Source organism: Betta splendens, chromosome 19 (genome assembly GCF_900634795.4).
Source record: "Betta splendens chromosome 19, fBetSpl5.4, whole genome shotgun sequence".
Classification (NCBI taxonomy): domain Eukaryota; kingdom Metazoa; phylum Chordata; class Actinopteri; order Anabantiformes; family Osphronemidae; genus Betta; species Betta splendens.
In genome coordinates, this window is record NC_040898.2 from 2079446 (window position 1) to 2104370 (window position 24925).

At 40.7% G+C, this 24925-nt stretch overlaps 2 protein-coding genes across 24 annotated transcripts in view; one reads left to right on the plus strand and one right to left on the minus strand.

The window, feature by feature from the left end:
* LOC114845436 (golgin subfamily A member 7-like) overlaps positions 1 to 14299 on the plus strand; it is a 29620-nt gene extending 15321 nt beyond the window's left edge. For 3 of the 18 annotated variants that reach the window (XM_055504356.1, XM_029133433.3, XM_029133430.3), the window contains one exon: positions 6637 to 7769. In XM_055504356.1, coding sequence (XP_055360331.1) covers positions 6637 to 6651 — 15 coding nt within the window. In that variant the 3' untranslated portion in view covers positions 6652 to 7769. Of the gene's footprint in view, positions 1 to 228; positions 7770 to 9309 lie in introns of those variants that run through there. The other 15 variants (XR_008693182.1, XR_003783887.3, XR_005896963.2 and 12 more) reach the window with 13 other exon arrangements.
* The window catches only part of LOC114845675 (lysyl oxidase homolog 2B-like), a 170252-nt gene that overhangs the window by 95151 nt on the left and 50176 nt on the right, over positions 1 to 24925 (minus strand). For 5 of the 6 annotated variants that reach the window (XM_029133984.2, XM_029133983.2, XM_029133985.2 and 2 more), the window contains one exon: positions 20714 to 22611. The exons of the other annotated variant lie outside the window; for it this stretch is intronic. In XM_029133984.2, coding sequence (XP_028989817.1) covers positions 22541 to 22611 — 71 coding nt within the window. In that variant the 3' untranslated portion in view covers positions 20714 to 22540. Of the gene's footprint in view, positions 1 to 20713; positions 22612 to 24925 lie in introns of those variants that run through there. 6 annotated transcript variants of the gene reach the window in all.

Genomic DNA, 24925 nt, shown 5'->3' on the forward strand with positions numbered 1-24925 from the left:
GTCAGGAGATGATCTGGCTGGGGGGGTTTAGGCCTATGCAGAACAGCAGCTGGGACATAGTATCACCTTGGTTTACACCGTATTCCAAATTATTATGCATGTGTTTTTCTCTAATGTTTTAGAATTAGTTGTAAACATTGTAACAGGACATGTTACATCACCATCACAATTCTTGCATCCATTGAATGTGTGAGTTTTTGGACAGTTTCTGCTTTAATTTCTTTGCAGGATGTCAGGATAGCCTCCCGGAGTTGCTGTTTTGATGTGAACTGCCTCCCACCCTCATAGATCTTTTGCTTGAGGATGCTCCAAAGGTTCGCAAGTTGTAGAGGTCAGGGGAGGATGGTGGCCACACCATGACTTTCTCATCTTTTATACCCATAGCAGCCAGTGACACAGAGGTATTCTTTGCAGCATGAGATGGTGCATTGGATCATGGAATGCTTGGAAATATACAAGATCAACAGGACTCTAAGGACCTTCATCCAGAACTCAATGGGAAAGTGACAAACAACCCTAGAGGCCAACTTTAAGATGATTTTGTTACGGAAGGCATGGTTCTTTTTGTACCATGGAAGAAAGTGGTCAGTCAAAAATTATACATACTGTTCTGAGGTAATTTTCACAACTTCAGGGACCCTAAAAGGGCCTACCAGCTCTCTGCCCATGATTCCTTCAAATACCTGTTTGCTACTTTGTAATGGCATTTTGCAGCTGCTCTCTGAATACAATGGATTTGTCTGGCAGAAACCTTCCTCAGTCTTTTTTCTGCCTAAACCTGTCTGTGCTCTGAATTAGCCACAAATTTCTTCACAGTACGATGATCACGCCTAAGTTTTTGTGAAATATCTAATGTTTTCATGTCTTGTTCACGGCAAACCTAAAGAGCCCTGAGGTGCAATACCATCCATGAGTTTACTTTAAAAACTAAACATTTAATGTTTTTGACACTTATATTCAATTTGCATAATAATTTGGAATGCGGTGTATGCCACACTTGATGTTGACTTGGGCGATCAGTTTAAAGTTGGCCTCTAGGGTTGTTTTCCACTTTCCCATTGAGTTCTGGATGAAGGTCCTTAGAGTCCTGTTGATCTTGTATATTTCCAAGCATTCCATGATCCATGTATGTTGCATTGAGTCATAGGCTTTCTTGTAGTCAATCCAGGCAGTGCAGAGGTTGGTATGTCTGATCCTACAGTCTCGGGTAACTGCTTTGTCTACCAGTAGCTGGTGTTTTGCCCCCCTGGTGCTACTACCATTCCTTTCTGGGTACTACTCATGTATTGGTCCATGTGCCTGCTCATCTTAGTTGTTGTGATGCCTGACAGGAGCTTCCATGTTGTGCAGAGGCAGGTTATTGGGCGATAGTTGAATGGGACTGCTCTCTTGTGTGGGTCCTTCAGGATCAGGACTGTTCGGCCTTCCGTTCCATTCAGGGTGAGTTCCATCCATTAGTAGCTTGTTCATTTGTGCCGCCAGGCGCTCATGGAGAGTGAGGTTAGTTTCTTTAATCAGTAGGCATGAATTACGTCAGGGCCGGGCGCTGTCCAGCTCTTTATACCTGAGACTTTCTCTTGGATGTCTTTCATTATGATGGTTACTGGGTCTTGTTCAAGAAGGTTGCTGTGGTCTGCTCTCAAGTCCATGAGTTATTTGGCTTTGCTATTATGTGATGCCTCTTTCTCCCATATGCCTTTCCAGTATTTTTCAGTCTCCAACCTTGGTGGGTCTGCTCTTGTGTTCTTACCATGCCAGTGTGAGTACACCTTGAATGGCTCAGTGGAGAACATCTGATTTCAAGTTCTCTGGTGTATCTCTTCAGCAGGGTAGCCAAGGCTGTGAGCCTTTGCTTAGCAGTCTCTAAGGCCTCAGGTATGGTCATGTTGCCATACTTCTTAGATAGTTGTACTTCTTTGTCATGCCTTTCTGTAGTTCTGATAGTAACTACAGAACCTCCTTGCATGTTGTCTTGATCTTAGCCTCCAACCTCTGTTTCCATGAGGGATACTGCACCTTATGGCTTGTGTTGATCTGATAACAATGCACCTCAATGTGTGATGGTCATAGTTGACATTGTTTGTAGTGCTGTATTGACATCTTCTAGCAGACTTTCAAGGTGCTTCACTTATTAACCGGCTTCAGGGGCTCCAGGTGTCTGTCTTAGCAATGATCTTCATTCTTAGGTCAGCTGCTCCTGCATTAAGCTTAATAGTGGGGCTTGGAACCCAATCCCCCTCTGATTGTGGGAAGGATGATGATATCTCTCTTTCTGACCTGGCATCCTGGCTCCCCCTTGGTGTAGCATTTATGTTGTGATGTACCTTATCAAGGCAGCATGGTGGGTAGCACAGGTTTGCGTGTATGGTTGTTTGTATATGTGTGGCCCTGTGATGGACTGGCGACCTGCCTCTCGCCCATAGCCAACTGGGATAGGCCCACCGTGACTCAGGTGTTTCTTGCGGACTGTGAGCACTGTTTGTTGTTTTGCCGTTAGTTTAGATTTATTTAGATGTTTCGAAGTATCCGTAGTTCCCACATTCCCTTCATGTAGCCCCGCTCACATGTAGCTCCGCTGTTGTAGTAGCATTTCAGTAGTTCCCTGTTCTCATCCTTTGTCCACGGATGTCTTATTCTTGTTCCAGTAGCCCATTTCAACTGTCACAGTTGGAGACACACACAAGAAGGCAGGGAGATTACTAATATGAATGCTCACACATCTACAAACTCACATCTAATTACTAGCTAAAATTTTATTGTACATGTTATTGCATGGATGGAGATCCATCCTTACAGAGGGAGGAGGAATTGTACAGGCTGATGGCCACTGGTAGGAAGGATTTTCGGTGGCATTCTGTGGACCACCTAATACTGTTTAGCTTCTGGGTGAAGGTGCTCCTCTGTCCAGCCAGCACACTGTGTAGGAAGTGGGAGGTGTTGTCTAGAATAGAGAGGAGTTTGGCCAGCATCCTTCTCTCAGCTACAGCATGTAGGGAATCCAGCACCACCCCTAGAACAGAACCAGCACTCCTGATCAGTTTGTCTAGTCTGTTACTGTTTGCTACATTCATGCTGCTGCCCCAGCAGACCACAGTGTAAAACACTACACTGGCCACCACTGACTCTTAGAACATCTTCAGCATGATGCTGAGCCTCCTCAGGAAGTACGCAATGCTCTGAGCCTTCTTGTACACAGCTTAGTATTTATTTTTCCAATCCAGTTTATTGTCCAAGTACACTCTCAGGTATTTGTACTCGGTCACCACCTCCAACTCTTCCTTTTTAATAGTGAGAGGGGTGACAGCACTCTCAGATTTCCTGAAGTCTATCCCCAGCTCCTTAGTCCACTTTTAGTAGCGGTTGATATGCAAACTGGAGGGGGTCCACTGAGGGTTTGACGCAGGGAGTCCAGGATCAGCCATCAGGATTAGAGCTACTCTTGAGGACTGAGATGTGGCAGCTTATTTACTTGACGCTTGACGTTTCTGGCGGAGTCAAGTATCAAAGAGGTGTACCTCAAATACTCAATAGACTAATAGACTAATTTAAGAAAATCACATGCAGTAGGTAAAAAGTAAGGAAAAGTACAGAAAATATGATGATACGATAATAAGATGACAAGACAGAGCGATCAAAGCGTGTTGCAGCAAGGTTCATGGCTGCTCATTTGACTGGCACAGCGCAACAGCAAAATAACTAAGCCGCTGGCAAAATGCCTGAGAAAACAAACCAAGCGCCAGCAGGAGAAAGGCTGCGTCCTAATTTCTTTAGATCAGCTCGTGGTTTGTGTCCCGGATATAGTAGCGGTAACCAATGCTGTTAATCCATCACGTGAAGACTCCACTACATGTTAAAGTTACTTTGTTACTTAATCTGTTGTACGGCAAGCGTTAGCTGGCTGCGCAATCATCTCGTTCACTACTGTACATAGTGATGAACGGTGCCACCACAGAACTTAAACGGTGCAGACACTACATGTAACAGCAGCATTAAATTATGACACTCGGTTGTCACTGTTGCCTCAGTGTGGCACCGTGTGGAGTTTTCCTTTTCCCCCCGTGTCTTTGTGGGTTTTCTCCCACAGTCAGGTTGACTGGAGCTGCTGCAGATCACATTGGAACAAAACTCTATGCTTGCTTTATTTATTTTTACTTTGTATAATGAAGTTTCATTGGGTTCTAGGTTCAAAGCCCCACCAGAGCACCAAGTTTGTCCTCGAGTAAGACACTGTGCAACAAGCTCCCCCCAGGCCTTGCATGGCATGCCACTGCTTCCCCAGGGGATTAAATGCAGAAGACCAATTTCATTTCATTTTTCATTGTTTTTCCGAATAATAAAAAAAATCAACAAATTAATCGATCAAAATAATCGTTAGTTGCTGCCCTAATTTGTAGTACAGCTGTGAGGACTGACCTAGTGGCTCAAGGGTCATTCAAGGATGTGCCCTTAAGAAATGCTCAGAACCCTATCTGTGTGTGTAACTTGTAGATTTTTATCTTTAGATAAAAGCAGCTGCCAAGTGATGAAATGTAATTGTAGCGGCAGACATGTTACAATCCATAGTTAGGTTTAAAGACAAATGCAGCTGTACAACTTTTAATTTGCTGCATGGAAAGTCATAATGAATGGTGCTCACGACTGTGAAATGTGAGGAAACTCGCATTACTGCCATATCTGCCTTTAGATCTAATTGGCAGGACGATATCTGTCAGAGGAAGGGCATGTACATACTGTATGTCTCCACCTATACATATAGGTGAAGACAGAGGGTAAGTATTCCATAGCACTGGCTTCAGTATGGCACTGCAATGGACCCTGGACGTCTGTCCAGCACTAGTACTAGGTCTCACTGATTGTACCCTTGGTAAATCACGTTGGAGCTGTCTAAAGTCACATTCCATGTTTAATTGATGCAGGTTATTGTAAAGGGTTTAATGTTTCTGAACTGCTTTCCCAAACATTAACAGTGTGTCCACTTGTCCATCTTCTCCCATAATTTTATTACAGAATTTTAACTTCAAGGTCAAATTATACTGTACATCATTTCATCAGAAACTTCTGTCCTTGATTTAAAATGAGATGTTTTCTGGGAAATGTTTTACAGCAAATATGTATTATTTCATTCATCCATTTCTAAGATGTATCATGCACAGCCTTCAGCAGTTTTCATTCCATGGCACAAATTTACTAAACTTACTGCCCACAGCATGCTTTGTTGTTTTAGAAGTAAAAACAAAATATGGGGGGACAGCATGGTTACAGTTGTTAGCATATGATGCTTTGCAGATCTTCCAGCTTGGCAGATGCCTCATTCATGCATAGTTTTTGCTTCCTCTTCAGTCTCCATGACTGTAAAGCCCAAATCGCTCTCTTTTTTGTACTCTCTTCACAGTGTCGTTCTAGGATGTGTTGTGCAAAAATCATGCTGAAAAGTACTTTGTCTTGATGCTGGATAGGCTCTAGTTAGCTCAGCAGTGCTGACTGTACCTTCAGACAGAGGTTAAATAAACACCATAAATATTTTACAGAGGAATGTTGTATTTGGCAACATATTTGAGGCCATACATCCCAGAGGAAGAGACAACAATGCCTTCCTACTATTCAGATGCACACCGGGATTCATCTTTTATTTTAGGTTCCTGCACAGGGCCTCAATACTTATACATACGTCTTCCTAAGGAATGTAAACCCAGGAGAGAGAGGTGCATTGGAGCTTTGGTAAGGTAAACTACAGACAACATGTACTATACACATCAACCCCAGTATATTGGCCTCCAAACCCTGCCAGGACTGTTTTCCTATGTTTCCATCCAGTCTTGGATTAATAAATCACAGTGTCAGGCTGACAAAAACCTTTTCTTAAATGTCATGTTGGCAAGGAATTCATGAAACCTTTACTTCTGCCAGTTCTTCAGATTCAGAGTCCCTGAAAGCCTATTTACTATAATCACAAAAAATAGTTCAATTAAAAAAAATGCTTTGCTAGTACTCAATATTAGATGGAATCAGACAAATATGTTAATCACAGAGTAAACCCATGGGACTCATCAATACCTTAGATTTGGTTAAGGTTAAGACACAACATAGTACAGCACTCCTTTAGAGGCAGATAGCGTCAAGGTATAATGTCCAAAGGACTTTCTCCTCCTGATAAAGTGTCGTCAAGATCTGTCAGAACACAAACTTGCAGCCTCATTAAACTCAGTAAAACTCTGTCTGTATCGTGACAGTATTTAGACTTGAGGAAATCTGAGTAAATGCGAATTAGTATTTATTATAAGGTTGGCATAAATTCAAATATTTTTCATGGTTACCTTCCAGGTCAAACTAATGATGCTTTTTAACATTAGAAGCTTTTACTTTTATTATGTAAAGAGACCCATTGTTAACATGTGTGGGTTTAATATACAGCATGTGCCTCACGTTCACCAATGGCAGAAGTTGAATCCTTACTGCACTTATAAACATACAGTGGCTTGAAATTCAAATCTTAACAAACAAAGAAGGAACGCAACAACAAATATAAAAAACACTACAACAAAAGGAGAAAACCCATTTGGGTTTTTCTATACAACGGATTTGACTGTCTGCAAGCCTTTGTTTATTATTTACTCAGTTGTATCTTTCTTTTTGCAGCACTTGCTTAGCTGAGCAGAGTAGCCAGCACCAGCGACTAAACCACAGGTGAACTTGTTTCTTTGAAGGTTTGTATTCCAACATGTGCTTTAAGTGATTTTGGCTGAACTGACCAACAAAGCGGTAGCTCTGGTTGCCAGCGTGATGTTCTCCATGTGTCATGTCTGCCTCATACTGTGTTTACCGTTCTTCTCATTGCTGTCTTCAACGGCTGCTTGGTGCTTGCAACCTTTTCTGCGTTTTTACTTTATAAATATTTGTTGGAATGAAATCTAGCTCCAACATTCCAGTTAAATATCACTGATGCAGATATTAACATCCCGCTATCCTGTTTGTATTGATTTGTGTTTACCCCTCATGTTGCATCTACAAAGCCAAAATGTGTGATTACTGAATTTAGCAAATGCTAGTCTTCATACTAATCTGGTTCATAGTGTTTGGTGACTACTGTTGAATTTGATATCTAATACACATATATTCATAAATTGTGAGATATTAAAAGTATATCAGTTGTTAGATGATGGTGCCTGTATTGGCTTTAATGTTGCTGATGTACGTCTGGAAGCCTGGTGACCCCAGGTGTCGCTTGAAGGAATCTGAATTCTTCCCACTATAACTCCTGCCTGTGGTTGTTCATCATAAATGTTCAGCATCAGAACAACAGCCACATTTTTTTTCTCAAGCTATTCATTGACCTGGCAACCAGAGACTGATCTTCAATGTTTTGTTTGCTGAAGTTGCCCCATTCACATTAAATGAATCTGCTGTATCTGGTTTGACCAGGCCTTAACACGAGGATTTTCGACTGTCTTCATCATTTTTTTTTTTTAAAGTTCATGATTCTATACTGCTTCAATAGATGCTGCCTGAGAAAGACGTTCTGTGAATGTGTTCTGACACAAACCCTTTAAGCATTTTAAATACTGTAACATGACTACATGCATAAACATAGACATTTGAATAACATGTTGTGTATTTAACATTCTTGTAAATAAAGTTCCCCTATGTTTTGATTTTGCTCATACTTCTGCATACTAGAGTTCCCTTAACTTTATCTTTTGGTCATTTGCAAGTGTTTTATTAATCTGAATGGTATATGCTCATGAATAAACTTTCATTGGGTTCATATTTTACTTCCATTGACTGCTGTATTCATAAGTTTTTTATTGTCATATGTTACAAACACGCTTTCATTTCCAAGTACTTTTCATGATTTATTAAAGGGGACCTGAGTAAGCTGCAAGATTTAACAAATAAAAACATTTAATGGTTAATAACCTAAATAAAACAACACTTTTCATATTTCAATAAAAGGTAAAGAAAGTATTCACTTCAGCTTGTTGTCAGACAGTCAAAAGTTGAACTTTTATACCTTACAATACTGTGGGAGTTCTTGTTATGTTCTTTAAAGTAAAGGCCTCTTTTTCCAGAACGCTAGTAATTAAGGTTGCAAAAAAGAACCCTCTTGTCTCTTCCTCACTACTACTGTCTCTAACCCATAGAGCAGAGCTGGTTTAACCACTGTCTTGTACACCTTTCCTCTGAGTTTTGCTGACACTCTTCTGTAACACAACACTCCTGGTACTTTCCTCCACCCGCTCCAACCTGCTTGCACTCGTATATGGGGTGCCAAATGTAAAAGGAGCACCTATAACTAGTTTTCTCACATTTAACTAAATGACACAACATGTTTTCTCACATTTAGTTAAATGTGCAAAAGTCTAAATGTAAATGTTAAATCTAAATGTAAATGTTAAATCTAAATGTTAAATGTAAATGTTAAATCTAAATGTAAATGTTAAATGTAAATGTTAAATGTAAATCTAAATGTTAAATGTAAATGTTAAATGATCGAACTGAGTATTTAAGTAGACTCCCCCTATTATCCTAGATCAGTGACGCGGACTCAAACACGTCAAACAGTACGCATAGCTCCGCCCACATCTGACTCTGGATCGGTGCACGAAAATACTGGAGAGAAGCCTGAAGTCGAAGCCATCATGGCCGCCAGCTCCGACTCCCTCCCGTTAGGGGAGATTGAACGGGCTGTAACGGCAGGTGTGCGGGCTGAGGCTCCGCTTCAAACTGCCGTTCTGTCGTAAACACCATTAATGAGGAGTTAAGTAGGTTTAAAAAGAATATTTCTGTGGCGCCGGTGGAGAATTAGTTGGCTAACTATACTAGCTAGCCGAAGTTACGTCCAGGCTAAAAACAAAAGTTTCCAGATCAGATGTGGGCGGGGTTTGCGCGCACTGTTTGTGGTGATTGAGTTCGCGTCTCTGATCTTAGACCAGCGCTGTTTGAGGTTAGGGATGGAGTCTACTTGCACATTCATGAATATTCAGTTTACACTCGGCGAACATTTAACATTTACATTTAACATTTACATTTAGACTTTTGCACATTTAACTAAATGTGAGAAAACATGTTGTCATTTAGTTAAATGTGAGAAAACTAGTTATAGGTGCTCCTTTTACATTTGGCACCCCATACTCGCATACTGCACTCTTTTCCACACTCCAGATCACACTGAACTGTTGTGTCCAAGTACTTAAACTCCTGCACCTTCTTCAGCTCAGCCCCCTATAGCCTTACTGTTCTGCCTTGACCTCTCTCGTTTAGACATGTGTATTCTGTCTTACTATGACTGACTTTCATGCCTCTTCTTTCCAGAGCAAACCTTCACCTTTCCAGCTGTTCCTCCACCTGCTCTCTACTCTCACTGCAGATCACAATGTCATCTGCAAACATCATTTTCCAGGGAGATTCCTGTCGGATCTCATCTGTCAACCTGTTCATTAGCATAGCAAACAAGAAGGGACTCAAAGCAGATTCTTGGTGTAGCCCTACCTCCACCTTGAACTCCTCTGTCTGACATACAGCACGTCTCACCACCGTCATACTCCTCTCTTACATGTCCTAGACTACTGTGATGTACTTCTCTGCTACTCCCAACAACCTCATACAGTACCACAGCTCCTCCCTCCGCACCCTGTCATACGCCTTCTCTAAATCCACAAAGACACAATGCAGCTCTTTCTGACCATCAACATTCAAGAAAAAATTGCATCACTGGTGCTCAGTTGCTGCAGTTCTGCGTGTCACCCTTGTTCTTAAAGATTGGCACCAGAACGCTTCTCCTCCATTCCTCAGGCATGTTCTAGAATCCTGTTGAACAAGCTAGTTAGAAACTCCACTACTGTTTCTATTAGATACTTCCACAACCCACAGATCAGGACCAACAGCCTTTCCACTCACTTCCACATCCTTTTCAGAGCCTTCCTCACCTCATCCTTTCTAATCTCTGCTATTAGTAAATAGCTCCACAACATCCACATTTTCCTCTCTTCTTTCCCTCTCATTTTCCTCATCAGCTCCTCAAAATACTCCTTCCATCTTCTCTGCACACTCTCCTAGGTTGTTAACTCCTTTCCGTCATTGTCTTTAATCACCCTTATCTATTGCACATCCTTCCCCTCTCTATCTCTTTGTCTAACCTGTCATACAGCTCATCGTAAGCTTTCTGTTTGGCCTTCGCCACCTCTTCCCTAATCTGCGCTGTGCTTCCTTGTGCTCCTGTCTACTTTCCTCAGTCCTTTTTACATCCCACTTCCTTTTACCCAACCTCTTCCTTTGGATGCAGTCCTGTATTTCTCCATTCCACCACCAAGTGTCTTTATCTTCTTTCTTCCACCCAGATGACATACCAAGCACCTTCCTACCTGTTTCCCTGATAACCTCTGCTGTAGATTCCCAATCATCTGGAAGCTCTTTTTGACCACCCTAGTTATTTAGTTACACTATATTGCCAAATATTCTTGACCATTCTTCCAGTAGCACATTTGTAAAGTCACACACTGATGATAGATGATAAGGCCTGTCTCTCATTCTACGCTCTAATTCTGGGGTGTCCATTCCTGGTCCTTAAGAGCTACTGTCCCGCTGGTTTTCCAATTCTCCCTGCCCCAGCAAATAATGATTACTTATATCAGGTGTGTTCAGTTAATCAGCAGATTAGTGACTGTGCTTTAGATTTGGTTGTTGGGTTCTGTTTCTACATTTTGTCAGCGCTAGGGTCTAGGGGCTAGGGACTACTACCTACTACCCCTACTAAGATGTTAAGTGAAATGTATTATATTTTCTTTGTTTTGTACATTGTTATCTTCTCATCACATACACAGCAGTAAACGTTTTCAGCTGTTTTCAGCTGTTTACCTTTATAGAAATAGAAAGAACAGGCCTGTATACATTGAATAAATAAAATAATAAAGTTTTTCAATATATATTCAAACTTCAAAGAAGCAGTAATTTTAGCACATGAAGTCACACCAACATTCTTTCAAAAGCACATGAAACATTTCATACACCAGGTCTGGGTAGTCCATTCATCCATTCATTCATCCATCTATCTTCATTTGCTTATCCGTGGCCAGGTCGGGGGGCAGCAGCCTAAGCAAAGGGCTCCAGACTTCTCTCTCCCCAGACACACCAAGGTGTTTTCAGGCCAGCCGAGAGACAAAGTCTCCCCTGTGCCTCCTACTGGTGGGACATGCCCAGAACACCTCCCCAAGGAGGCGTCCAGGAGGCATCTGAAACAGATACCCGAGCCGTCTCAGCTGTCCCCTCTTGATGTGGAGGAGCAACGACTCTACTCTGTGCTCCTCCTGGGTGCCAGAGCTCCTCCTATTTCTAAGGACATACCGGCTGCCACACCAATTCTTCTGTCTGTGACAACAGTGGCGTGTTGCTACGCCACGAGGCGTCGCTGCTGCATGTCCCTTCTGCAAGCTTTGTTTTCCAGTTTCAACAGGTGAACGGCATTAAGGGGTTTTTGTATTTAAGGAGCAAAATGACATTAGCATAGTCACTGGTGTGTTAGCATAAGCTGAAGAGATCCTCAGTGTGTCCTAGCCGTATTCTTGGTGGACCAAGACTCGTTTCCTCTGGAGTGAGGAGGCTAGGGCCGCTTTTCAGCAATTACAAGCGTTGTTCTCATCTGCCCCCATTTTGTGGTTTCCCGACCCCCATCTGCAGTTCATTGTAGAGGTGGACACGTACGGCGTACGGATACAAACCTTCTTTGTTCACGGTCCAACAAGAAGCGGCATCCGTACACTCAGTACGGGGACTAATCACCAGATGTCATCGTACTTGGCAGCGGGTACGGTCCTTCCTTCTCCGGGGCCAGCGGGCAGAACACAACGCCAACAGGCGGAGAGTACCAGGTCCTGAGTACGAGGTGGGGCACAAGGTCTGGCTTTCCACACGGAATCTCAGGTTAAAGGACATGAACTGTAAATTGTCCCCATGATTTGTGGGTCCGTTCCCGATCACCCGGTTCATCAACCCAGTGGCAGTCTGGCTCGACTTACCTGCTTCGATGAGGGTGCACCCGGTGTTCCACGTTTCCCAGCTGAAGCCAGTTTTGGAAGATGAAGAGGAGCCGCCGTCCGGTCCTCCTCCTCCCCGCATGAGAGATGGAGCCCCGGCTTACACGGTTAGTTGGATCCTTCTTTCCTGTCATCGAGGTCGGGGTCTCTCCTATCTGCTGGACTGGGAGGGATACGGTCTGGAGGAACGGAGCTGGGTGGCGTCCCGACTCATATTGGACAAGGACTGTGTGTTAGCGTAGGCTGAAGAGCTCCTCAGTGTGTCCTAGCCGTATTTTAACCTGACTGTGTCTTGCACAAGTAGTTCTCTGTAAGTACTCTGCCATTCTCTATGTGTTGTGATGGTATTGCTGTTGTGCGTACGCCGCTAATCGTTACGTTGACTGTTGGCCTTTTATTTAGATCCGTTCTATCTTATGAGCAGCCGTTGTTTCCTACGTTATCCCTGCTGCGGGTTTTGTCTGTCTTCCTGAGGGTGTCCATTAAATCCGCTTAATTGTGGTTAACAATTTCACAAACCTTCCAGCATCCTAGCGAGGGTATAGAGCTGGTCCATCACCCCACAACCAGATCAAAAATCATATTGTTCCTCCTGTACCTGAGGTTTAACTATTCCGAATTCTCCTCTCCAGTCCCCTGACATTAGGACTGACTCTCAGAAGTTCTTACAACGTTGAATATCAAGGTATTTTACGTATCTTGATATTCAAAGAACTACTGTTCTTTATAGTCTAAAGGGTTCAACACTACTGTATGTACAGTAAACACGTCACCTCATTGTTCAGACAAAATAAATACTTTACTGTACCCCCAGGTGGGAATTTATCTCTGCAGTTCTCAAGGACATACCTGGTGCCAGAGGTAGGGATTGTTGAGTATTAGTCAATAATAATTTGATTTATCAATTTACCTGTTTTTTTTGTATTTGCATTCACACAACAAGAAGCCACCAGAAGCCACATTAAATGTGGCTTCCGCGTAAGACAAGATGAACAGTGTGACCACAAGTAAAACAGCAGCAGTGGTTAAAGGTAGAGCTGAGAAGTGAGATACAAATAATATAAACACAACTTATTCCACACGTGCAGTAATACTTCTTAGACGTGTAAACTGGCTTTGATGTTGCCAAAGTTCATTTTTCACAAAAAACACCTTTATGTTCATCTATACCTTCAGAAAGCTAAGCCCTACTTGTTTAGTTTGATCAGTACCAAAAAATTGTTGTGGACAATTTAATATTCTGAAAAATATTCTTAACCTTAGTCAGGATTCAGGCAGCCTTCCTTCTGACTGTGTCAATGGTTCCCTGCTCTTTGACAGCTATACGTGTTTGTTGGTCAGGTTGTTCATCTTGTCCACTGTCAAACTCTGCATCCAAATCTAGCTTCAAGAACAAAAGTGTTCTGTTCCAGTTCTAAGCATTCTCTCCTCTGTGTTGTGTGATGTAGAATCACTGCATGTGTGACCACTGTGCTAGACAGGAGACTGGACAGGTTGGAGAAGTTTTTTGTGAAATGCCATGGCAGTTTTTGTCCCACTGTTTTCTTCACAACAGGAAAAAAAGAAGCTTGACGAGCACAAATATACAGTACAGCCACTGCTAATGTGATTAGATTGTTGACTCTGTGCAGAAGCTTTCGTCTATTCTCTGGATTGAGAACAACCTTGTGATCATCAGGAAGATTTATGGGACCTTCAGAGAAAATCTCTACAACTCTAGGGAAAGTCTTGTGAAAGGGAAATAAGAACAAACCGGAACCTTTGCTCTGCATATGTTCATGTTTAGAAATTCGGCTCTGATTAATACTACATCTACAATATCACAACATCAGTGAAGCTAATTATGGTACTTAAAATAAAACGTGTTAATTGAATTAATGATTAATTGTATATAATCTTTCCATCTTACAGTATGTTGGTTGCTTGTACTATTATACCAGAACACACACTAACCAGTAATGACCCCTTGCTACTAATATGTAATGTAATATGTATGTGTGTTATTTATTTATTAAGTATCAAATAAATCTCTAGTGGAACAGTGAATTATGTTGTATTATCCAGACTAGTGATGGGCAGATGAAGCTTTATGAAGCATTGAAGCCTTTCACCCAGTTAGTTCACTCCAGTGCAAAGCTTCTTGAAGCTTAATTTGCTCTAGTAGGACATCTACTGGATGCAACAATATCAGTTGGCATTTGAAGCGTGTGGCGTTTTGGAGAAAGCCTGTGAATTAAACTGTCAGCAAAATAAAGAAGTATGCAAAACATGTATATTGTATGTTATACTGTATATATATATATATATATACACAAACGTAGATACATACATGCACACACTGGCATTACGTAAATGTTTTATTTGGAAATGATGAAAATAGAAATGATTATATATTTAGGTGAGGGTATCGACAACGATTGTGCTTTTGTAGCGTACGTATGTATGGTACGGCCCATGATTATGGTTTAGGAGACACATCTTGGGGGGGGGGGTATTTAAAAAACATCAGTTTCTCCACTGTGACAGGTCTTAGGCGATAATTGTTGACATTACTTCTTCTGCTTTGTAATACACCCGCTCACGAGGTTTTGCTACCGCTAACTTATATATTAGGGATATACATATTTCTGTCTCTCCCAATGTTGGAGCTTGCGGCAAAACCGCTTCCTGAATCAGTCATGTGGTACAGCTGGGCCACGAGGCTCGAGGCTACGACGCACGCGCATCGTAGCCTCGATACGGAATGTCACATCACTAATCCAGACACCCACACAAACACAGGTAGAACGGGCAAACACCACACACACTCAAAAAATAATCAGGTTTAAAACCTTTACTTCATGTAAATTAATTAAATGTAAGTTTTCCATGTAATTTTTTTCTCATAAATACCAGGTAAGAGGTGACATTTACTGAAAACCTCTTGCTTTCCAGTCTAACACTTGACTCACTGTGCCACTATAGGAGTGATTTACATGATTTCTTTTTAAATCTTATATATTAATATAAGTATAAGTATATATGGTTGAAATATAATATATAAACATAATTCATAATTATACAGTTAGTACTATTGCTTTTCCAATAGCTCCTTCAACACCTCTGTATATTGTGCTCCAGTGGCTCAGTGGCTCCAGCTTCAGTCTGGGAAACAAAAGGTTTCAGTTTGAGCCCAGTTAATTCCCCCAGAAAACAAAATTTCCCCATCAAAATCAGTAAAGTATGTCTCATCTCATTTTATGTACATATTTCCCATAACTATAAACTGATGAAATAGTTAACATTAATATGAAATTCCTCATTACCTGTACATCAGGTATTTTAACAAAACCGGTAAGGTTTATGTGTAAAATTGTAATTTATTAAATGTATGTAACCAACCTGTTTCCTGGGTCTAAGCAAAGGTTATTTATCTGGTTGATATATTAAAGCGTTACACAGACCTCTGCTGGTTATGAGTCACGCCTTCCCAGCTGTGTGTGAATGTAGACATTGACTCTGTCCAACCCCAACCAATCTAGCAGACATTACACAAAGAAACAATGTCTGGCTTCACTCCCGCACCCACAGCTCTTCTCCTTTAGGTACAGCAGGGCTGCATCCTACTGCCTCAGTTCTGAATTACTGTACGCACAACAACTGTTATTCATCAGTGTTTTATTGGATGCACTCATGCAGAAAAAAAATAATTGGACTTTACTGTAAACATTCCTGCCCTCTGCCAGTGGGCTGGAATCAGATCTGTCTGTGGCAGATGGAGAAAGAGAGGACTCTGGTATGTGCATGGACTGCTCTCTTGGTGCAGCTGGCTCACAGTTATATGCAGTGGTTTTCCAGTGGAACCCCAGTCTCATTCTCATTCAATGCAGATTTGTCTAGGAATTGCTTAGGCACAGTGGAGGCTTTAGGGACTGGTAAAGGATTTGTGTTTGCTCTGTCAGAGAGATGTGTGTCTGTACAGGCCACTAGATAGCGGCGTTGTACCACTTTAGGCTCTACAGGACATTCAGCACAGTGTAACGCAGTGCTTGCTAAAAGAAAGAAAAGACTATTTTCATGTACTGAACAAACACTTTTCAATAATTAATATCTGATGGAATATTTACGTATGTGACCACACTTTAGACCTGTGCGGACCTGTCAGGACTTGTAGACTGGTGCCAGCAGAACTACTTCCTGATCAACACAGGGAAAACCAAAGAGATGATGGTAGATTTTCGGCAGGGGCAGTCTGCTGTCTTCCCACCAATGCACATCCAGGGAATGGACATTGAGAGAGTGGACCCTTATAAGTGCATGGGTGCGCATCCAAACAATAATCTGGACTGGACTCATAACACAGATGCACTGTACAGGAAGGGTGAGACCAGGCTCAGGGCCACTTGTGAAGGCCTTCTATGACTCTGTGGTGGCATCAGCCATCCTGTACAGTGTGGTCTGCTAGAGCAGCAGCATCACAGTGAAGGACAGGAAGAGAATAGACAGGATCATCAGAAAATCCAGCTCTATGTTCTGGACATGGTGCAGGAAGTGGGTGAGAGAAGGGTCCTGTCTAAACTCACATCTATGCTGGACCAGGTCTCTCACCCACTTCAGGACGCAATGTCTGCTCTGGAGAGCAGCTGTAGTGACAGACTAATTCACTCTCACTGTGTAAAGGAGAGATTTTACAAATCTTTCCTTCCTGCTGCTATTAGACTGTATAATCAGCAATGATAATTACCTTAACCCCCAAAACTCAACTTACCCACTGCATCAGTGGTTATGTTAACTTTCTCCTGTGCAATCATCATTCTCATGACCTTGTATCCTGCGCATTTCCTTCATTTTGTATAGTGTTGAAATGTGCCATCTGTGCCATGTTCCCACGCTGTACTGTGCTGTTGTGAGACACAATTTCCCTACTGGGACAGTTAAAGGGTTTCTTATTCTTATTCCTATTAATAACAGGTTGTGTTTGCTGATGCACGTTTATTCATTTTTAAAGGTCAAGTGATTACAGTGCCTTGTGAAAGTATTCGGCCCCCCTTGAATTTTTGTATCTTTATGTTTGAAGCCTGAACTGTCGCAAAAGGTTGCAAAGTTCAAGGGGGCCGAATACTTTCACAAGGCACTGTATTAGACATCTTTTTGCAAATTATGTTGGAACAGGGGAAAGCTGATTAATCAAACAATAACACTGTCTTTATTCAGACTTTAGCAAATACAGACTCAAAATACCATGAGAATTAAAGCCTAATCTGCGTGAGAAGAAAGGAACTAAATACAACATCAAAGGCTTTGAGCTGTCCCTTCACAAAATAGCAGCTTGTCATTACATTAAAACGTAAATGATCTAGGGCCATTTATAAATAGGCATATTTGTGCAACATAGAAGAATTTAGATGTCCATAGCTGTCAAGTTCTTTTCTAAATTACCAGTACATTCTAGTCACCTTAGGCTTTTTCTGACCTGATACATTTTAGTTTAAACTAAATATGAGACATGATGAGACTGATCAATACACATTTATAATAAACAGTAATAAATATCAACATGCTTTTATTAATCCAAGTCCTTGTTGGAGTTAGAGCATTTCCAAAGCTCCTCTCGCATCAGAAGCTCCAGTATCACTGTCCACTGGTTGAGTGACAAGCGTCATTCATGACACAGAAAATCATCATCTTCATCATTGAACTTGAACCTTGAACTCTCACCTCATCTGGAGTCTCCTTTGCTTCTACTTCACGGATAGTCAAAATGAAATTAATGCTACTTTATGATGACCTCAGATCAGCTTATGAACTAAGCCAGGAGAAATGAGCGACCTTTATCATTGGATGTGAAACTAGTCCAGATATTAATGGTTGGATCCACTAGCAGTTTTTAGCTTGATGACAATAAAAAGACTGACACTTGCTCAATACTGCTGCTGTTCCAGCACAGATTTTTATCTGCCTTGTTCATCGTGTGGCACTGCGTCTTTTGCTATAAGGTTTTCTGGTTTATGTTAAAGTTTCATTTTGAGTTAATTTTAGGTTTTCAGCCATAATCAATAAAATTAAAGGAAATAGATGGTTAAAACAAATCACTGTGTGAAATGAATCCATATAGTCTACTTTTTGAATTCAATTACAAAAATAAATCTTTCATCATCATTTGACAATGGTAACAAAATATTTGAAAATCTTTAGATAAAAAAATAAAACCATAAATATAACTAGAAAAAGTAATTTCTCGAGAAATTACGTGGGAGAGCTGATCTGCTGCCGCAACGATGACAAACGCTGATTAAGCTGCTGACGTCCAAAAGTTGACTACGGCAAAACGATGAAAACGATGAAAACAAGAAAACGTTGACAAAGATTAAAACGATGACAAAAGATGGCGATCAAAAAGATGATGATTAAAAAGATGACCATGGTCACACTAAGACAAGATTAAAAATATGACAATGATTCAAAAGTTGACCAAGGTAAAAAGATGTCAAATATTAAAAAGTTGACAATCATGAATTAGCTAACTAGCTTTTTAATTTGAAGAAAGTATTTGTAAATAATTAAATAATAAATAAAAATAAAATAATAGCAAATAAAAAATAATAGTTTAATAACTATTAAAAATTTACCAGTCAGAAACAAAAATCTTGCCATTTAGGGTAATAAATTACATTGTTGCTTTTATTTTGAAAGGATTTAGAGGTTGTGTGTGAGTGATTACTAAACTATAAAATAGTCATTAGATAGTCATAATTTATCATTCACTAGCAAGAATAGCCCTATTAAAGCAAAAAAATTAGATTAAGCCCTTTCAGAATAAAAGCACCCTAATAAGTGTGAGTGGTTATTTGCTGAACTCTTAAATAGTCTCATTAAAAATTGGTAAGTATTCAGAACCAGAAATGTTCTAATCAATCTTGCCATTAAAAGGTAATAAATTGTAATTGGTGCTTTTATTTTGAAAGGATTTAGAGGAAATGTGTGGGGGTAATAGCGTACCTGTTAATTAGTCTTTAAATAATCATAATTAACCATTCAAAGGCAAAAACAGTGCAGCTAAAGCTAATAAATTGCATTGGTGCTTTTATTTTGAAAGGACGTATAGGAAGCATGTGTGGGTAATTACTAAACTGTTAATGTATCTTTAAATAGTCATAATTACCCATCTAAAAGCAGAAATATTGCTATTAAAGCTAATTATTTGGCTTGGTGCTTTTATTTTGAAAGGATTTAGAGGAAGTGTGTGCTTAATTACTACACAATCCAATAGTGTAGTTGAGTAATCAGTAATAAGCATGAAACTGCTGCCTACACTGAGCATCAGGAGTTTGACCTGTCAGTGAAATCTGCAGCTGCGCCGTCGCCATGGAGACGAAAGGCGGGAAAATCAGGCTCACTCTGCTCTGTAAAAGCAGAGTTTCACCCTGTATAAACAGGCTTGTTCCAGCTAAACCATGATAGTTATCACAAAAATTATTTCATTTTACGAGTCCCAAGGCTTCAATGAGCAAATGGTGTGAATTTTATGTTTGAGGACAAACGTTTGTAGCCACAGTCGCAATTTCAAAATATGTCTCCTCCTTTTTTTTCTCCAGACGTCTGCCAAAAATTATCATTAGAGTCTATGGGAGAATTTCAGGATCTCTCTGTGCTTTGAGGTCGATAGCGACTAAAGTATAAGTCTGAGGGTAAAGCCAGACACATCATTAGAAAGAAGACAAGTATGACTACGATTTAGTGAAATAATTACGTTCATAGTGTAAAAATTGTGGCTGTAGTGACAAGTTAGAGACAGAAGTTCTGTCTTAAAAAAGCGCACCTTCTCACTGTAGCTGTGACATCACGCACTCTAACTGACCCAATACACACTAATGGAAAAGCTGAAAATTTAACAAAAACCACACCATATTTAAACGTTCACGAGTCAAAAAGTATAGAAGATACGACAACGCTGATTTACGAGGAGAAAGTTGAGCGATGATGGACGCTTTTGAAGTTGAAATGACGTTTCTACGCCAAAGTATGACGATGATAGACGCTGATGAAAAGAGGGAAGTTGACAAAAAGTTGAACGATGATTCCCATAGACGACCATTATAAAAAAACGATGAAAAAAGTTGAATAACATTAAAAGTTGAAAAGCTGAAAACATAAAAAGTAATAGCCCACATCTCCTAAAGATGACACACGTTTAGAAAGTTGAACGACGATTCTACGATGAAGCGTTAAAAAGTAGATAGCAATCAAAAAAAGGGCGGAATAAGTAGAAGAAGAATAATAATAATAATAAAGACCGAAGATAACAATAGTGTGAGAGCTGTTCAGCTCTCCCACTAATTATTAATTTTGTCATGCTGCTAAGTCAGTATTGACATTCTCTAATTGAAGGATACAGATGTAACCTTGCTAAAAGGAAAGTTAAATATCACATATCCTGCTGTGTTAAGGGGAGAAGATGGTAGACATGGGGTAAAATACAAACTGACTGCAAAAATAAAGATTTCATAGCACATATAGGATGTTTTACTAAGCGGAAGCCTCTTCATACCTTCTAGAACATTTGCCTACCACTTGCCTACCGCAGACTCTGTAATCACCCAGATGCAGTTTTTTGCCAAAAGTATTAAATATCTAAAAATAGGTATTATTGAAAAAGTTACACCTTCTGAATGTTACAAAACCCAAACACAGAAACAATGTGAAGACTATTGAACAGCTTCATAACTTTTTATTATGATTAAACACATAAAAGCAGATTGTCCTTCCACTAAGTTCAAGTATACTGTTAGTACACACAATGTTCATCATGTACTGTACCCTCTAAAAACAGAGGGCCAGATTATAGCACCATTATAACACGTACAATACAACAGGTGTCACAAATATTAAGCAAATTTCATATTAAAAATGAAAAAAAAGAAACAAATCATCGACAATAGGTTAATGTTGTTCTTTTCTAATTTTCATATACAGAAAACAGGATATTTGCATGTTTGGCCTATAAACATGCAGATATGATATTTTATGTGCTCTCTGTCACAGGAAGATGTGATGTAACAGGAGGTGAATGCTCTGTTTCCTATAGCATCAAAAACACTTGTGGAAATGCACAAGCAGGAAAAAGTAATGGCACCATTTACAAGTTCCTGTTTTTTTGCATCGAGTGGTCATAAACTGCTTAAAAACTAATAGTTGATCTCTTGTGTCTTTATGTTTATTTCACACAGTGTGATTGTGGAAAAGTAACACTAACAGTGATGTCATTTAAAGCTGGTTGTGTGTTGGCAAAACTTGTTTATAGTCAATAAAATGAGAAAAAGAGAGTTTGGTGAATAAATACTATTGTTGATATGTGGTGCTTTGAAGCTTGGTTCAACCATCAGGAACAGAGCATTTACTGCATTTTTCACATAAGGTGTCATAAAGTACATGTTTGTAAAGTAAATGTTTCTTATTAAAATAACAGAAAGTTACAGAGGAACAGCAGAACTGCTCTTTTACGCCTCTAAACGGTGTCTGTCAGACCAATGCTGAGATGCCGGGAGCTTGGCTTCCAGGAACGTTAGCTTCAAAGCTAGACAAAGGCCATGTACAGTGAGTCACACAGAGTAAACGCACGGCTCTAAATTAATGGCAACGGATGGCAGTTAAAACAAAATGGGTGGAATGAACATGGACATTTGTAACAGCACAAAGGACTCAGGTCCTGGACTAGAAAGGAAACAAAGTCCTGCCACATTCCGAAGAGAAAAAGGAGTTTTATGAATATCATCATTCTCCAATAGCTAAATTCTCTAGCGCAGGGGTGGGCAATCCTGGTCCTCGAGGGCCAGTGTCCCGGCTGGTTTTCCAACTCTTCCTCCTGATCACCTTCATCGGGTGTGTCAGTTAGCTTTTTCAGCTGCTGATTAACTGAACATTGACTGATTGAGGTAATCAGTGGTAACAGGTAGTTGGGATAGTTGGAAAAGCAGCAGGACAGTGGCCCTTAAGGAGTAAGTTTGCCCATCCCTGCACTAGAGTGTATGAATTGAGTGAGTGTGAATATCTGGTTTCTGAAATGGTATTTAAAATATGCGCAAGTAAAAAATAACTTTGCACATATTTTATTTTTGGCTTAAACAACTTTGCAAAACCACTGCTGCTAAATAGTAGATGGTTGATGAAATGTGACCTTCATACTTGCAGACAGATATCATCAACATCTCCGATGGTTAAACAAAGATTGTTCCTACCTTTAAGTTGCTGTTGTGTGTCTTGTAGCTGAATCAGGCGTTTTTAACTTTTAATTGGATAAATAAGGTGTTTGATGTTACATGACATGTATATGAGATACGTACTGTGATAGAGTGGTGGTCATCAGTGGTTAGGATTAGAGCTAGGGTGGCACTATGAATATACTGAACTAGAGAACTGTAAAGCTGTATGGTAGGTACAGAGGAAGCTACTGCCACACGGTCTGACAGGAGAAAGGCTGGATGAAGGAGGCTCCACTGATGCGGATGAGCAGTGGCTGGCAGCCACTTGACTCCTCTTTACCTGTGGGTCACTTGGTTGTTGAGGAGGCCTGGGAATGTCTGTTCTGTTTCAATGCTTAATGAGCCACCTATAGAACAAAAGGGACAGATGAAGTTACAACTTGCACAGTGTCTTTGTTTCCTCTGCATTTACAGTAAACTTGTGTTCTGCCCGTTTCCAGAACCCCTCTAAGAGTAAGAATAAACCTAACCAAACCAACATGAGGACACACTCAGTCCCCATCAGTCCCCAAACAGACGATGGCATAGTGCATCATTTTACTATTCTATGCTTGTTGAGGGGTTTCATCATAGTGGCAGACTTATGTTAAAGGTCTTGATGTCTGCTCATATTATTTATAGAAACTACCAAAACTTCAGTGGCCGATAGTGAGCAATATCAAACCACCCACAATAACAAAGGTATTATTCTTTACAGATTAAGCAGTATCATACGACAACATGTTAATTAGACAGCCACGCAATTATGTTAAATGTATTTAAGTTCCAAAAGCAAAACTGTCTTAGACAAGCAGCATCTCAGTATTTGATGATTTACAGCAGAGCATAAACTATGGTCGGTACTTTCTGTTTGCATAAAATGTCTAATCTGATCTCATTATGAAAAACTAGAAAAGAAATACTATAACATACGATAAAGCTCTCACCTAAGAATAATCTGTGTACTATGAATGTATAGTTTAAGATTTATTAGTAGTGAAATGTGTTACAACTGCGGCAGGGTTTGACACAGTATGGGGAGAGGAGAGGAGATGATGTGGAGGCGTAACACTTCATTAACACCTGTTCTGAACGAGGAACTATTGCTCTTCACCAAGCTTGAGATTACACTCACTGCTAAGACAGAATCTACTGCAAATTGCACACAGCTGCGACCGCATCGCTCAACCGATACACGTTTCCTTGGTAGCAACCACTGACAGGGAAAGGGGAAGGGGAAGACCTAAATGGCACTACCCAACACAGGAAATACAGTTTAACATAATAATTTACACCTGGCAACACACAAGAAACTATGTGAACAGAAAACAGACGCTAGAGGGAGTGTAGAGGAAACAAAACAACAGCGCCTCAAGCAGCGCAAAGGGGCAGTTGTTAAAAAATGGGAACAATTGACAAAAACAGTAATAGTTGTTAGCTTTGATATGAATCTGGAAAAAATGTCAGACCCAAACTAGTATTTCCTTGTTATAGAGGAAGTAGTCTGTCACATCTCCATCCATCCATTTTCATCCACTTATCCGGGGCCGGGTCACGGGGGCAGCAGTCTGAGCAGAGTTCCAGACTTCCTTCTCCCTGGACACTTCCTCCAGCTCTTCCAGTGGGACCCTAAGACATTCCCGGCCCAGCCGAGAGATGTAGTCTCTCCAACAGCGGTCAAGAACCATGGCCTCAGATTTGGAGGAACTGAAGGTGAGCCCATGACCACTTTCGTGCTGTGTAACAGCTGTGGAAACGGGTGGAAGTTCTGTTGAACAGCACCGTCCACGTTCCTGGAGTGAAATGTGTTTATTTTTTGTATAATTTCTTTTTATATTTAAAACAAACAGCTGTAGTACGTTTGGATCGTGTTGTGCATTGGTTTACTTTGTCTTGTACAGAGCACTTGGTTGTTGTTTTTTTGTTCATTTCACTTCTCATCCCAGCTGCTTCACACTCAGCTGCAAATCGCACCAGCGCATGCTGGAGGTCCTGGCCTGATGAAGCGAACAGCACAACATCATCCGCAAAAACAGAGATGCTATCCTGTGATCCCCAAACCAGACCCCCTCCGGCCCCTGGCTGCACCTAGAGACTCTGTCCATAAATATCATAAATGTCCATATGCATTGCTAATGTGTATGGCCCTAATGTTGACGACCCGTCTTTCTTTCACAGCTTCTTCACATCACTGTATGCTCACTCTGGTTCCAAACTTATAGTAGGAGGGGACTTTAATTTAGTATTTAACCCAAAGTTGGACAGGCTAAGCAAAGCTGTGAGCAACAGTTCAATTCAATTCAATTCAATTTTATTTATATAGCGCCAAATCACAACAAAGTTATTTCAAGGCACTTTACAAAGTAAGGTTTAAAACCTCACACAACTAAACCCAACAAATCCCACATACAGCAAGCATTTATTTGACAGCAACAGTGGAGAGGAAAAACTCCCTCTCTAACGAGGAAGAAACCTCCAGCAGAACCAGACTGGATGTGGGCGGCCATCTGCCTCGACCGGTTGGGGTGAGAGGATAGAGAGATAGAAAAGCACAGCAACAGCAACAAGCAACAACAAGCAACAACAGAGCACAGGCAGGATGGTAGGACCAGGGACTGGATGCAGGCAGGATGGTTGGATCCGCAGCTGCCCATCACAGACACCAAATTTTGAGTCCAATGA